The sequence below is a fragment of the Lactuca sativa genome, chromosome 5 (genome assembly GCF_002870075.4).
Source record: "Lactuca sativa cultivar Salinas chromosome 5, Lsat_Salinas_v11, whole genome shotgun sequence".
Lineage (NCBI taxonomy): Eukaryota > Viridiplantae > Streptophyta > Magnoliopsida > Asterales > Asteraceae > Lactuca > Lactuca sativa.
The window spans coordinates 41690777-41706428 of record NC_056627.2 but is presented as its reverse complement, the minus strand read 5'-3'; the positions used below and the strand labels follow the sequence as shown (position 1 = coordinate 41706428).

At 37.1% G+C, this 15652-nt stretch overlaps 3 protein-coding genes across 4 annotated transcripts; 1 reads left to right on the top strand and 2 right to left on the bottom strand.

The window, feature by feature from the left end:
- The first annotated feature begins 1027 nt into the window (after positions 1 to 1027).
- LOC111894350 (DDT domain-containing protein DDR4) lies at positions 1028 to 6505 on the top strand. The gene is made up of 11 exons (XM_023890425.3): positions 1028 to 1921; positions 2036 to 2146; positions 3930 to 4016; positions 4106 to 4143; positions 4227 to 4308; positions 4404 to 4661; positions 4736 to 4828; positions 4913 to 5033; positions 5119 to 5161; positions 5258 to 5455; positions 5524 to 6505. Exons 1-11 carry the CDS (start codon positions 1541 to 1543, stop codon positions 6329 to 6331), a joined length of 2220 nt encoding a protein of 739 aa, XP_023746193.1. The 5' UTR covers positions 1028 to 1540; the 3' UTR covers positions 6332 to 6505.
- A 67-nt stretch (positions 6506 to 6572) lies between these two features.
- Positions 6573 to 10651, bottom strand: LOC111894351 (hydroxyproline O-galactosyltransferase GALT6). Of its 2 annotated transcripts, XM_023890427.3 has the most exons (8): positions 10221 to 10651; positions 9302 to 10107; positions 8037 to 8266; positions 7503 to 7793; positions 7301 to 7429; positions 7054 to 7227; positions 6872 to 6979; positions 6573 to 6782 (listed from the first exon to the last, which is right to left on the bottom strand). In XM_023890427.3, exons 2-8 carry the CDS (start codon positions 10050 to 10052, stop codon positions 6573 to 6575), a joined length of 1893 nt encoding a protein of 630 aa, XP_023746195.1. In that variant the 5' UTR covers positions 10053 to 10107; positions 10221 to 10651. The 2 variants fall into 2 exon arrangements, with proteins under 2 accessions (XP_023746195.1, XP_023746194.1); XM_023890426.3 differs by having other exon boundaries at positions 9302 to 10651.
- Positions 10652 to 11068: 417 nt separating this feature from the next.
- LOC111894348 (uncharacterized) lies at positions 11069 to 12465 on the bottom strand. The gene is made up of 3 exons (XM_023890423.1): positions 11779 to 12465; positions 11403 to 11673; positions 11069 to 11316 (listed from the first exon to the last, which is right to left on the bottom strand). Exons 1-3 carry the CDS (start codon positions 12463 to 12465, stop codon positions 11069 to 11071), a joined length of 1206 nt encoding a protein of 401 aa, XP_023746191.1.
- Between the last annotated feature and the right edge of the window lie 3187 nt (positions 12466 to 15652).

The window sequence follows — 15652 nt, the reverse complement described above, 5'->3', positions numbered from 1 at the left end:
CCGAAATTCTGGGCCGGAAGTTCGGTCCCAGCCCTTAGAACCGAGAGTTGATGGGGGAACCGAGAGTAAGGTTCGATCATTGAAGAGGAACCGAGAGAAGGGAAAGGATAACCGAAGGTGCGAAGGAGGGGAGGGAACAGAACGCGAGGCTCGGTCTCGGTACTCCCTGCGAGGTTCGGTCTCAGCTGGTCAGCGAGGTTCGGCTTCGGCTGCTTCTCGGTTCAAGAGGGTTCGGTTCAGGGGAGTTCGGCTCCTTAAAGCTGTTTTTCACGTATACTTCCGTTTTCTAGTGATTTTTGACCAAGTTAAGGGTTGGGATGACCTAGATGACTATAAAAAGTCGAAATAGATTTTGAGGGAGATTTGGGAGAGATTTCTCATACTTGGAGAGATTTGAGAGAGATTTCACATACTTGGAGAGATTTCTCATACTTGGAGAGATTTGGGAGAGATTTTTCATACTTGGAGAGATTTGGGAGAGATAGAGATTTATAAAGAGGGATTGAGAGAGACTTAGTTTGTGACCTTTTTGAGTGCTTAGCTTTGCAACGCAAGGTCTGCAAACCCCGTTTAGCCATGTTTAAGAGTCTTACACACCCCCGAAAGGGTATGTAATAGTGTTTTATCGCTTTGCTACCTCACTTACCCTATTTAGGGTTTAAGAAATCTAAAAATACAAACTCGAAAAAAAAGTTAGCACAGAAAAGAAGAGAAAGCAAAGAAAAACAATTTTTTTTTTTGTGTTTAAGTGTTGAAGAGAAGTGGAAAGAAAATTAATCATTTTGTTCTTTCTTTCAAAATTCTCCCAAATCGGAAGAAAAGTTAGGAGAGAAAGTGATCCTTCCATTTCTCTCAACTTCATTCCTTTAATGAAACTCGAAAACACAAATTTCTTTTATTTTTTTCTTATTTGCAACTCATTTCCTATTTTTTGAACTTTGAAACATTGTGATCGAGACTCTTTGACCTAACAGTAAAAACATTCGTATGAACTTTGAACTTTGAACTTGTTAGCCAACTCTATTCGAGGTCATCAGAGAAAAAGAAAAAACGAAGCAAGATTTCACGCGTAAAACGCTGTCGTTCTCATGTTCAACCCCCTCTCGTTCTCCGTACTCAAAGCCCTCGCCTTTGTCGAACAGAAACTGGTTTTCCCCTACACCCACACCCTTTCTGCCCTAATCTTCTTCTTCCTTTACACTCCACTTCCATTTTTATATTTTTATCAAACCCCTCAACCTCTTCACACAATTTCCCCAATTTATATCTCTTTCCAACTTTTCAATTTCAACAACGCCTACAAATTTCGTCGCCTTACTGGATTTCCTCTCTCTACCCCACAAAAAGAGAGGGAAAAGTAGATACTCGTATGTTATGTGATGATGATTTTTATATTCATGATGTTACCTCATTCAAAATCTGTTTCAGTAAGCAGATTTTCTTTGTAAAAGTTCCTATTCAACGCAGCCAATGATCTCTAATGTGTAGATTCTGTAGATAATCATTATCTTTAGCATTTCCTCTTCAAGATCCCTCCACCATGTCCGACGAGCAACCCTCGTCGCCGATCCATTCCGACGACGAAATCAAGAACAATAACAATGATACAAACGGCAACAACGTTATAGTGAGGAGAGAAAGGCCGTCGCGTGCATGTACTGTTCGCTCGGCTGCTCGAATTTACGAGGCTGCAGTTGCGGAAGCAGCGGTTGTGTCCACTGTTCGGAAACAGAAGCCACGGCGGAGACCTCGGCGAGAAGTGGAGGAGGAGGAAGAAGAAGAGGAAGAGCCACCGCCTTCTCCGCCCAATCCGTACAGCGACATCATTACACCGTTGGTTAGTGAGCCAGAATCTTCACAGTTGCCGCGGTGGGAGATCAGGTCTATGTGGGAGTTGGCCTCGGTTCTTAACTTCTTAAATGTAAAGCTTTAAACAAAAGAAAAAAGAGACAATTTTCAAAGAAATAAGCATCAATTCTATTGATGATGCTGTTATTGCAATGTGAAGTATTATATTCTTGTTTATGATCTGCAGGTTTTCAGGCCTCTTTTGAATATTAAAGTTGAATTCTCGGTGGAGGAGCTGGAAACTGCTCTGATTTCACCGAATAATACATTGGGTGAAGTGCATATTCCTTTATTGAAGGTTGGTATAGCATGCATACAATTGAAAGTTTAAATCTTGCAAACTGTTACTTGTACATTCTTCATAAAATCCTTAATTTGCATTTGAATTTCTTGTTAACTTTGAAAACTATATGTTCTGGGCTTTGGAGAAAGAAAAAGATTACTTCTTTTCACAGATAAATGACATTATACCTTCTTGCTTTTGTGTCTTTGTTTATTCGGTAATTTTTGAGTTGAAGGAGTATATTTACAAAATAATGTGGCAACTGGTTGTAGTTAGAATACAAAAGCATTGCAAACATCATGTGCTACTTAGTATATTGTTAATGTTTCTTGTGTGCATTATGAAGGAAAAAGAAAGATCGTTATATGATGTGGTTCATATCTTGTAAACATATTAGTTTGGCTTCATGTTTCTTCTTTTTCTTTTTCCCCCATTAAGTGCTCCCTTAGGAAAATTTAAGGAAAAAGTAAATGAGGGAAAATTTGTAAAAGTTAGGACTCATTGGAGAAATTCTAATTTCCCAGACTTAACTCTACCAGCTCATTCTTTATGCACAAATTTCAAAAAAATAGAGAATAAACTCATATTTAATTTGTCAGATTAATTCATGTCATCATTAAACCTGTTAAACAACACCTTAGTGAGTTGATCAAAGGTGACATATATGGATTTCTTATATGCAGTCATTTTTGGGAGGTTGGTGATGGATAGATGTAATCAAACTTGATTTGAGTAAATGTTGATTGCATCTGTATTGGTTACAAAGACATTCCATTTAAAAGGATGAAAGAGAAGAGAAGAATAATGTTTTCTCATCATGTGTTTTGTGTTTTTCTTGATAAAGTGGAGGTGACAAGGTGTCAAATAAGTTAGTGTCTTTGGTATATTTCAGGAAGAATACCCTTTTTCTTAATATTTTAATGCATCCCCAATTATCTTTTTTGTAAAGGTATTGCATACCTACTTGAGATATTTTGATCCACCATCATTCAACCCTATGTGCATCCTTTAAAATTGTGTTTCTAGAGAAGTTTTTTAGGTTGCCCTGATAACTTTATTTGACACTGTAGTTTTTCTACTTGTATGTGGTGCAGTTGAATAGAGGATTTTCAAAAGTAGTAGAAAGGTATATATTTTTTAGCTAATATAAGATTTGATTAGGTCATGCTTGACTAGATTTAGCCCTTTAGGTGCTGTTTCTTTTTGACTTAATGTGTAAAGGACTTAATCCAGACAGCTAGCTATATAGGGCTGTTTCTTTTTGAATGGGTCAAGCCAAAAATGTGAGCTTTATCCATTCTGCAATTCTTCTTTACAAAAATACCCCTCCTCTTTCTTTACCTGTTCAACCCTGACAAATACGTTGAATTGATTAATTTGTAATTAGGTTTAGGTTTCTTGCATGTGTATTAGTTATAAACAAAGGGTAAAATGGTGATGGATTTTGTTAATGGTTTAGGGTAAAATATGTGAAGTAGGTTTAGGTTTCTTGAATTTGTGATCCATTTTGTTAATGGTGATGGATTGAAGCTACAAACACTTGCATATGTATTATTTATAAACAAAGGGTAAAATGGTCATTTAGTCTCATTCAGATGGTTTATTCGGTTCAATAAAGAAAAAGACTTCAAAAAACGAAACAACCCTAAACTTGAAAACTTGAAAAGGAATGCAAATCTATGCATCAAGACAGTTTTTTCTTGAAATGAATGATAGTATCATAGTACATACTCATCTCCTTCAATAAATCCTAACTTTATTATTATTATTTTTTAATTTAATGTGTTTTTCCATTTAGGCAATACCTCCAGTTACTCGAATGGCATTAGGACAAAACACTTGGGTTACTGTTCTATGCCGAAAGCTAAGAGATTGGTGGCATTGGGTACTTTTGTAATTTTAGTCCAGACTCTTTTATTTTTCCATGTGGCATTTCTAATAAATGACCACAATTTCTTTAACACTTCATTGCAGGTTTCAGAGGGGGAATTGCCTATAGTTGCATCACATGGGTAAAACTCATACTTATCATCATTCATTTAAGCTGCTTCCACGTGGCCTTTGTTTTCATCATTAATTTTGGATTTTTTTTTAGGGCCGAAATCGATACATACAACACACTTGATCCTCGTGTTCGTGTGGTCATACTAAAAGCCTTATGTGATATTCGTGTCGAGGTAAACATTTGACTTTTCAAACCAACATTGATTGCAAATAAACAAAATGTAGGTTTTTCTTATGAAAACATTGATTGATTTTTTGTTTTTTTCAGCAAGATGATATTCGAAGCTATATAGATGACTCTATAAAACATGGTGTCCCACTTTCTGCATTTCGTAAAGAGCGTACAGGTGGCGATTCTCATGGAGTTTCTTACTGGTATGAAGATGATCCTATCATCGGACAGAGGCTGTATCGTGAAATTAGAAAAGTCGAGGTGAAGAAAGGGAAGGGCAAAAACGTACATTCCATTCCTTCGTACCAATGGGAAACTGTTTCAACTAATTTGGACGAGTTTCAAGACGTTTCTGTAAGTTTTCATTATTTCTTTCTTTTTCCAATATTATCCTCCTTGAAATCATGTTTTTCTTTTGTGGTCAACAGGAGAAACTATTTTCTAGCAAAAACAGAACGGAAGCTTCACTCGGGAAGAAACTAAAGAATGACATGCTTCCGGAGATTGAGAAGGTGCAAAAGGTAATTCACATTCCATTCCATTCCGTTCCTTTGTGATTCCATTCCATTCCAACCAAATTTATTGATTTTTTTCTTCTTGTGAAGAGGAAAGAGAAACTGCTAAAGAAACAACACAGACAAGCGCTTCTCCTGGATGGTATGATTGTGGATGGACTGGGTCCCGGCCGATCCCTTCGTGGTAGAAAACAAGTCTCCTACACCTTTGGTAACCAATTTTATATTTTTATTTTTTATAAGTTTTAAATTAATATTCACCCATTATATATAGTATAATATATATTTTTTTTCAGATGATTATGACCGATCAATCAATGAGGCCATCAAGATAACCAAGTAAGCAATCAATTATTTAACTTATATTTTAAATCATATAGTTAGTTCTCTCTAAAGCCACGTGTCACATTTCTATTGGTTCATTTTTTTTTTCAGAAGGAAGCAACCTTCTCCGGAACATACTGTAAGAAGAGAAGGTTTGAGACACTCACAATCACATGATGCTTCCCAAAACGGTAGATGGGGTCCACCCGCAGCCCCCACACATAATTCCACATTTACCCCTCCATCGCCCGATTCTCTAAACGATGTCGGAAGTGATTCCGATCATAAATCCGAACAACTGGACCGCAGGTAGGTATATTCTTTCGACTTTTCCTTTCGTAAAGTCCACGGCTAAAATCGTCATTTTACATTTTTAGTAATCGGAGGAGAGAGAGGCCTCAGAGGTACTCCGCACATGAGTTTGTTGAAGCGGACATGGATACAGATTATGATGAAGAAGAAGACGACGATGATGATGATATAGTTGGTGAAGCTGTGTACGATGAAGAATATTTAAAGAGAAGAAAAGAAAGAAGGAAGGTGTCGAGTAGTTCAGAAGGAGATGAAGAGTATCGATGGGATGGTGATAACAATGAGGAAGATGAAGAAGATGAAGATGAAGGAGATGATTCTTTAAATGAAAGTGAAGAAGAAGACAGTGATGATGATAGCCCAAAAAGATACAAGAAATTACCGGCCCGGGGCCGGACCCGGCGAGGAACAAAGTTGAGATCCGTCAATGAATCCAAGTCGGGCCCGAGACGCAGCAGACGGGCCACCCGGAACCGTATCGATTACAAACAATACGAGTTTTCCGATACGGAACCGGAACCGGAATCAGCAAAGCCGGAGACTTCGGAGAGCTCCGATAAACACTCGGAATCGAGCGAAGAGAAATCCGGGTTCTCAATGGGAAGCAGTGATGATAACGACACTGAAGGTGAGAACAACGATCGTGATCATGAAGAGATGAAGATAGAGGAACAAGAACCCATGATTCAAGAACATGAAAAAAACATCCAACAGGAAGAGGAAGAACCCATGAAGTTAGATAGTCCGGTTGAAGATGAATTTGAGAATGAAAATGGTGCAAGAAAAAGAAGGTTTCTTGATTTAAATGAGCTTGCACCAGGTTCTGGTTTTGAAGATGGTTCCATTAAGGATGATGATACAGATAACTTCTAGATTTGTGAGTCAATTTTTCGAGTCAAACTCATTTTTCAGTCGGTGTAATGTTTAGTAAGAATCGTCATAACTTATAATATATAGACCATCTCTCAGGATTTCAGTTGTAGAAGCTAAATTGTACCATTTGTTGTGCTTAAAATATCAAACCCCAAAAGCTACCAATTTCTTTTATTTCCTACATTTTGTATGGAAAAAATTTCATTCTGTATGTACGTGTCTATTGTAAGTTACAAAGACCCTATCTCATGTTACAACATTCTGGTCGTCCAAGAAGCTGCAATTTGTTCCACAAGCATACCATTTGTCTTGGAGATTGATAATGTGCTGTATAATAATCTTCTATGCAACCAAACTGGCAATACTTCAAACTATGAACGTAATCAACCGGCTTCTTTTTGTTGAATTGCTCGACCCACATTCCCATGCTCACATCTTCCATCTTAAACAACTGTTTCCAAAACCAAACCATGGTTAATTTAATCTAGTTCAACCCACTTAAAACACATGTCAACAACAAGAACCAAAGTTGGACCTCACCTTCAATTTATGCTTCTCGAATTCCGATGCTATGAACTCGGCAATATCCGATGATATAACATACCCCGGACCGTTTGCGTATGGTGGATAATCTTCTCCCGGCCATTCCTGTATACATAATTATTGACATTAGTATCAGTGTCAGTGTCGGCATCCAAACACAGTACGAGATCAAGATGTACCTCATATGTTACAGCCCATTTCCCATAGCGTAAAGGTTGATGATAGTAATTGATGTTTCCCACATATATGCTTTTGCCATCGCTTACTTTGTTTGCCTCGTTTAAAACAATGTCGACTCTAACAAACGTGTCATCGTCACATTTCATGATATACTTTGCGGAAGCTGTATGAACCTAAATCAAATCATGCTACAAAAAGTTAGTACCCTTTGTATAAAGATTCCATCTTTTGTAATTCAAAACTCACCCCGTATTCGCATATTGCAACGGTTTTCAAAACAACGAGGTCGTAATGATCCATGTAAGGTACAATGACGATATCGCCAAAGAAGTCGGCTTCTTTCTTTAACTCGACATTCACTTCTTTTCTTGCGTGCTGTACATGTTATACAAGGTCAAAATAGTAATTTCACACGTTGTGGCGTAAATTGTTAATGTCATTTACTTACGAGTGCCACAAAGAAACGAGCAACGACATGAGAAGACTTGATGAGATCATGTTGCATCCATGACTTCCTAACCGCCATTCGCTCGGCGAAATGATTTCCTGATGAAAGAATTCCAATAAACAGATCGATGGGCCCACTTGGATGAGGCGGCGCCTTCCATTTTTGGGACATCTCAAGGTGTTTTTGGGGCGTGAAACTTGGATGTGCAGAAGGAAGAGAGGCAGCAAGTATAGTGTGGACATCAATGTCCCCTTTCAAAGCCAAACCCGTAGCATCCTCCAATGCAAATCCCTATGTCAATAGGAGAACTGCATTTGTTACATGGGACAAGACAGTCTTGATAAGACAATACAAAACATGTTTGGGCAAGACCTTATTGAACAAACTTTCTAGGACTATTTTAAATAACTTACGATGAGAACATTCATGTCTTTTGCATGAGCATCGAAACATTTTTCTATATTTTTTTTGTCTCATTACAATCTCGGTCTATGTCTAATACATGCCAAATGCAACATGTGTTGATGCACTTACTGTTCGATAAGGAAATGAAGTGATGTGTCTGCCATCAACATAGACATGATAACCCTCTAAACCCACGCTAAGAGTGAGGACAAATAGCTTCCCTTCTACAAAGGGAAAGGGCCAATCAAAAGGCACCTTGGTTCGGCCTATCACTCTCTTCAACCACCAACTTGATTTTGAATCTTCGAGGTGACCATCATCATCACGAACCCACTTCTCGCATTTCACCTTACCATCAACTAAAAAGAAACATGGAATAATAGGAAACCTTTTTATTTTCAAAATTCGATTATTTTGATCTTAAATTATCATAAATCACAACTTCATGTCATAGTAACAAGTCTAGATTGCATACATCGTAAATAATAGTCAATGTCATGTCACTGGTACCACATAAACAAATGTTCTTTCCAAAGAAGAAAATGACACCAAGGGGTCCATTTTCATTAAATTCACCCATAAATACCATTAAAACACTTGCTACCTTCATCCTAAGTTTCTTTTTTTATGATGCTACGAAATAACTATACCTTTTACTTTTGTGAAGTTTCAATACACGATCAAAAAACATGTTGTAATTTAAGTTTTTCAATGGGATTATCTTATTTCTTAACCTAATATTTCAATCGAACTTTGGGACCAAAGGAGCATTAAGGTTGAAGTCAACATCAAAAAATAAAGTTCATTTGCTAGTGGACCATTAAATTGAAAAGCTAGTTGTGGACCATTGAAATGACACCAGCTTTAGAAATATATTCTATTATTATTACCGGATGGGCAAAAGCATTTTTTAGGTAAAAAGGAAACGAATTGTATGATTTACAAATCATCCACGTGTATATATCTCCTAAAATTGTCTTATTTTAAATTATTATTACATCAATTTTAGTAACAGTTTATACTCATAAGTTGTATATTACTAATGAAATAAAAAAAAAAGGTGAACTTTAGTCGATTCAAATGGACTCTTTTGGCAAATCTCTTATAAATTAAAAAAAGTTATTTTGACATGTCATCAAACATGTTGACACGTGGATACACACGTTGACATGACTAGACAACTTGTAGAAATTTATCAAATGACAATTCATTCATTCATTCATGGGGAACAGAGTTTCTAAGCGTTGTCCTACTTCTAAATAAAAGCTTTATAGTTCATACATTTTGGTGTTGTTTTCTTCTTTTAATATAATTTAACAATCTTAATGAAGACAATATTTAAATATTTAATCCGACATATAAGATTATAACTCATAATTAAATATGTGACTTACCAGTCTCTTCTTCAACCCTAGACTTCCATCCCTCGCATCGATGAGCAATGCCCCATTGCATTCTGTAACAAGTGTTCTGTTCAATCACAGGTTTTCCACTCCAATCACCCTTCAATCGAGGATTAAAATGCAAAATTCTTGGTGGGTCTTCTCCATCAACAGTTTTCAAACCCTGCAACTCCATCATAAACTGTGAAACCTCACCCTGTTTCAACAATGAGATCTTTGGGTCCTGTTCAAAATGAGCCTTTCTAGGTCTCCCGACAAGAGTTATATGTGATCCCAATGTCATCCCACAAGGAAGCACGATAATGTTTCCCTTTTTTTGGAAACCAGAACCTGATAGCGTAATCGAACCAGGGCAACTCTCGATAGTTTGGTTTTTGATACCTTCTGTTATGTTGTTTTTCGATGGTGATTCAACTTCTTCCCAGAAACTCTTCCCTACGAGAAAAGCTTCTTTTGCAGATGTTTGAATTCCCCCAAATCCAGGTTTAGTGTTTACAAAGTCGACGTCAAATTTCAAGTTTGATAAAGCTTTGAATTCGCGGATTTTTCCAACACGCCTAGGATTTGATGGAGCATAATGGGGGACTTTCAGAGGTCGAATTGGGGATTCTTCTTCACTGTCTAAGACTAACGATTCCTTAGACAATCCGTCGGTGAAGAACAAGGTATTTCTAGAACTTTGTTCTGCATCTTTTTCTTGAGTAACTGATTTGAACAGGAAGGGTACTTCGAAATTGACCATGAGCAGCAGATACAAAATCCCTACGCCGATCAGAAATTGAATCCATCTTTTCTGTCTGAAAGACATGAACCCGTCTAATTTAGTCCGTTTCATGGTTAATCTCTTTAATTATCCAACTAAACGAGAACAAGAACAAGAACAGACTCAGAAGTCGGAAAAAAAACCAACCGTGGTGTGAATTATCGTGGATCATGAGAAGGAAACAAGTTCCGATTGATTTTGTATAGCTATTGGCTCTCAGAATTGAACATGAAACATCAGACACGTTTGGAGAGAGTGTTGCAGAGAGAGACGAAGGGTTATGCGGTGGAAGGGGAGGTAGAGTTTTACATGGAGACGTGGAACTTGGAAGTGTGTATTGAAAAAGAAGCTTTCGCAGGCGGTGGCCGGTGGCCTCTACCTGAAACCAAACAGAAATTGAATTGATTATCCAAAAATTCAAATTATGTGTACAAGTTAATCTTCTATATCATAGTTATCTATCCCACTGACAACTCTAATATGATAGATAGAGTCGTTAAAATTAAACTTTTGATTTTAGTACTTATTCTCAATTAAAAGATCATATTTTGTTCTGATGTAGCATATTATATCTATATTAGACTTTAACAAAATAATCTTATATAGTAATCATGAATAAGAATAACCCAATAATATTGTGGGAGTAGCCATCTCTGTGTTGTGTCATGTCAGCTTCACCACCAATCCATTAAATAATGAAAATGGTTACCACTCCAGAAATTCTATTTTTTTATTTTAACATTATATTAAATAAAAAAACATAATTTATAACATAAATTAATTTTGTGAAAACATAAAAAAATAAAACCACTATTTTTTTATTTTAACATTATATTAAATAAAAAAACATAATTTATAACATAAATTAATTTTGTGAAAACATAAAAAAATAAAACCACGTTTCATTAATTTAAAACATAGAAATTTAAAACTTAAATTACTAAAATTGAACATTACGTCTAAATAAAATAAAAATTAAAAAATATAGAAAAATTCTAATCGTCGTCATTGTCGTCACCGATATCATCCGTCTCGTCGTCACCGTCCTCATCCTCCTCGTCGCCACCATCGTCATCCTCTTCATCGTCACCATCATCATCCTCATCGTCTTCACTGTCATTTTGCCCTTGGAATTGTCTTTCCCATATGTATTCGGTCAAATCATGTCGTAGATTGTGATTTGTTTTACGGTTTTGTATTTCCAAAACTCTTGAGAAATATGCCGGACTGCCAACTTGTATTACTGCAGGTGAATTAAATATATCGTTTGTGGTATATGAACAAATAAGCCTACCCTCTTCTTCTATTACATGTTATGTAAAATAACACAAACAGTCAACACCGTCGTCAATTTTTCCCTGTCCCATGTTCGTGCCGGATGTTTGATTATGTGCCACTTTTGTTTGAGGACTCCAAACGCCCGTTCTATATCATTCCTTGCAGATTCTTGTACTAACTTGAACATTTTTCGTTTATTGTTGGCCGGAAATGTGTATGACTTGACAAATGTAGCGTATTCTGGATATATCCCATCACCTATGTGATACTCATATTTATATTCATTTCCATTGACAACATATGACATTTCTGGTGCTTTACCCTGTAAAATATCGTTAAATATCGGAGACGCTTAGAGCACATTCAAGTCATTGTTTGACCCCGCCATACAAAAGAATGCATGCCAAAACCATAAGTCATTTGAAACATCCGCCTCCAAAATAACAGTCGGCACCCCATGATCACCTCGCGTGAACAAACCATGCCACTTGTTGGGACAATTTGCCCACTCCCAATATGTAAAATCAATGCTACCAAGCATCCATGGAAAACCATGTTTAGCTTGATGCACGACATACAGCTGTTCGACATCGCTTTTAGTCGGATGTCGCAAATATATGTCACGGTAAATCTCTATAACATACTCACAAAATAGATATGTACACTCTCGACCCATCCTTTCAGACATTTTCAGATACTCATATGATGCGTCTGCGGCGATGCTGTATGCCAATTGTCTAAGAGCGGACATATATTTTTGTATCGTAGTAATACCGCGTTTACCTCTAGCATCCCATCGTAATTGGAAAAATTCATAATTACGTACCAAATCTCTAGCTATACGTAAAAATAAATTTCTACTAATACGAAAACGTTCTTCGAATTTCAATAGATCATATAAACTATCAACGACAAAATAATCACGTACCAAAAGTTCATGTGCCGCCTCTCGATCCCGGTTGATCCATTTTTTATGCTTCTTCTCAACGTTTGAACTTCCGCCCCTATCAGGTACCATGTCTTGTGCCACGGACAACAACATATACAAAATCAAATCCTCATCAGAATCGTTATCATCACATGACCAAGAAATCAGAGGTGGAAAATTATCCATTTTTTGGTTGAATGTGTGTGTTTGTTTTGAAAAAAATATGGGTGTGTGTTAGTGAAAATTATGTGTAAAATGAATGTATATATAGAGAGAATTTGAAAAAATAATAAAAAGATTTTTTTTAATTGTCAAATGGTAATATAACATTCAAAAAATAAATAGCCAATCAAAACTTCCGTCTTCACCCGTCTTCCGCCTCACGCCACATGCAACCCACCCACCCCTGGGGCGGTGTTCACACGTCTCCAGGGGTGTCCACGTCAGCCCCAAGCGTGTTTTAGACTACCATACCGGACAACCTAATTGTGAATAAGCCTGGGAATTCGCGGTAACATTTTTTCATATACCGACAAACTTAACTTTTGTGAATAATAGCGTTTTTTTTTCCAAAATATATACAAGTACAATACATTTGTAATATATGATTTCAAGCATAATGGAAATCCGATACCTAAACAAGTCTCATGAAACTAGTAAACACTAGTTTTTCCCATCAAACGTACACACTAACGTACCTTGAGGGTAGAACTTTTCACCCCTGAATCTCCCAAGACCGGCACCTTATTTTAAAGCTTGTTCCTAAGAACTATCCATTGACTTTGGAATGTTTTCCATTCAGGAACTAAACAATTATTTGTTGGTGATTTTAGTGTCATCGGGACATTTTGTGTAATTGGAACTTACATATGAGCTAAGGGGTTTCATAATTTGTACTCTAATACTAGATGTTTGGGTATGTGCGGAGTGCATGTATGTATAAGATCAAATTAGAAGCTGGTTCGACAATAAGTCGGGGGTCCAGGGGTAGCGCCCTCAGGTTCGAGGTTTCCAAAGGGGCAGCGCCTCTAGCGGGGTCCAAGGGGCAGAGCCCCTGGCTAGGTAAAACTGACTAAGATTGTCAGTTTTGGAAACCATTGATTTCCTCATTAATTCTGGATTCCCTTGACTTGTTTCCAAAGGAACCCATGACGACCAACCCTAAGACGAAACCCTATCGATTGTTTTCTATATAAAAATAGCTCTCATTTTAAAGAGAATATATCACTTTTTAGCTCTTGTTTATACGAAATCAAAATTCTCTAGCAATTTGGCTTACGTTTTCTGTGCCTAGATTCGGAAATGTCCCCTTAGGATTACCCTATGCTGAATTTCTTGTAACATGGGCATATGGTAGAAATATTAGTTCGAAAAGTGTTTACACGATCCAAGGGGTATGCAGATCTCTACTATAAACCCTACCCAATTTCTAACACTATTTTGTGAAGGAAGATACCATCCCGATAGTTTCTTAAAAGGAGTCTAGAGAGTAATATAATCCTTAGCCATGCAATTTATACTTTATGATGCACAATCCAAGTAAACTCTTCTTTTTCCAACGACATTCATTCACACACAAGTGTCTTATGCAATATATGTAAAGCAACGGTGTAAAGTCATAATATTTCATAATCTTTACCATTAACAAATCAAACATATTTCATTTTACAAACATAACTAATAACTCACAAAATACTCTAACATGTGTCTCACGTTGATTAAAACATCACCAATTTATTGTAAAAACATTTGAATTCACTAAGGGGAAGCTACAACACATACAAATCACACACTTGGTTCAGGCACATAAGTACTAAAATTTTGGATAGGGAAATGGGTCAAATTGTCACTTTAAAGCTCAAAGTCAACACCTTCTTAATGATAGACCAACTCGGAGCTCAAGAGATCTTGGGTAGATCGGAATTGCGAATATTTGGTTAGTAGGATGTAATTGTGCATTGGTTGGTCACTAATGATTGAAACTTGTGTTGCAGGTTGCCTTTGTTTTCGAGTGCAAGGTTATAGGCGTTGGCAAATGCTCAAGGTTGTTTCTTTGGTATAAACAGGATAATTCAGGGTCGTAAGGATTTTGTCTGGGTTAGGTTACAAAGTGGAGCCATATTGGCTGTGTTTCAGAATGGTTTATCTTTCGGGGAGTCAGACAAGGTATTGGGTTTTCGGATTCCGAGCAGAGTAGTGATGGTTTCTCCGCATCAGTTAATGTTAGTGGGTCAATGATTCATTATTCGTCAAGGTATGTGAGTTTCTATAAGAATGGGTTTTGATTGTAGTATGGGGAGGCAGCCGTCTGTATAAGTCGACTTCTTAATTTGGACCGAGATTGTGGAAGGATGGTCCGAATAGTTTGGGGAGCAGTAGGAGTGATTTTGAGGACGGAATCTAATTTAAGTGGGAGAGAGTTGTAACACCCGTTTTCCAGGATGGATCGATTTAGGGTTTCAAGGAGTCAAAAGGTCGAATTTTGGAAGAAATGGAGTCTGACGACGTGACCTTTGAGTGGTCACGACGTGAGATGGGCTAATATGAAAAGTTTTGTAAGGGGTTAGTCTCACAATGTGAGACATAGAGGCTCACGGCGTGATACATAGAGGCTCACAATGTGAGATCTGATGCAGCCCAAGCCCATGATCATTTAGGGTTTCATTTGTATTTAAGTCCCTCTAAACTCATTTTAGGGTTCATTATCAACTTCCAAACCCTCTTTCACCTCAGAAAACCCTAGCCTTCATCCCTTGCTTGATTCTTGGCCATTTTGGAGCATTGATTGGTTTGGAGAATAAGAGAAGAAGAAGAAGAAGGAGGAGGTGATATTTTAAAGAGGCTTGCAAAGAATAATCATCATGATTATTACCTCACATTGTTTATGGAACCTTGTAAGTGTCAAAGCTTCCACCTTTATTGTTGTTTGTGGCTAGATCTAAGTTTTGTCCCACTCTTCTCCTTGGTTAAGCAAGTTTGAATGAATGGAAACCATAAAGTTGGAAACTTTATGGGTTAAAGGGTGTTTAGAGTGTCATGAAGTTTAGATATAGTGAATGGTTGGCTTTTGGGACCTTGCATGAAAGTTGGATGATCTTTTCTTCAATATTGGTCCAAAATGAGATTTAAACATGTATTGGACATACATGACCATAAAGAATCGATTTTTAAGTGTATTATGGAGTTATAAGACCTTTTAGAAAGTTAGAGTAAAAGGATTAATGTATTAAGGACTTAAATGGTTGGATTTTGACTTCAGAATGTGCTTACAAAGTGAGACATAGGGTCTCACTACGTGAGGGTTGAATGGCCCCGTTTTTTTTGTTAAGCTTCTTGGAGCTCATGATGTGAGAGAAGGATGCTCACGTCGTGA

Coding starts and splice junctions, on each gene's coding strand:
- LOC111894350 (XM_023890425.3), top strand. CDS start 1,541: ATGTCCGACGAGCAACCCTCGTCGCCGATCCATTCCGACGACGAAATC. Junction 2,147..3,929: donor TGCATATTCCTTTATTGAAG/GTTGGTATAGCA, acceptor TTTTCCATTTAG/GCAATACCTCCAGTTACTCG. Junction 4,829..4,912: donor AGATTGAGAAGGTGCAAAAG/GTAATTCACATT, acceptor CTTCTTGTGAAG/AGGAAAGAGAAACTGCTAAA.
- LOC111894351 (XM_023890426.3), bottom strand. CDS start 10,145: ATGAAACGGACTAAATTAGACGGGTTCATGTCTTTCAGACAGAAAAGA. Junction 8,267..9,301: donor TAGGGTTGAAGAAGAGACTG/GTAAGTCACATA, acceptor GTTTCTTTTTAG/TTGATGGTAAGGTGAAATGC. Junction 6,783..6,871: donor TCGAGAAGCATAAATTGAAG/GTGAGGTCCAAC, acceptor TTTTGGAAACAG/TTGTTTAAGATGGAAGATGT.
- LOC111894348 (XM_023890423.1), bottom strand. CDS start 12,465: ATGGATAATTTTCCACCTCTGATTTCTTGGTCATGTGATGATAACGAT. Junction 11,674..11,778: donor CTGTTATTTTGGAGGCGGAT/GTTTCAAATGAC, acceptor GATATTTTACAG/GGTAAAGCACCAGAAATGTC. Junction 11,317..11,402: donor GACGACGGTGTTGACTGTTT/GTGTTATTTTAC, acceptor ATTCACCTGCAG/TAATACAAGTTGGCAGTCCG.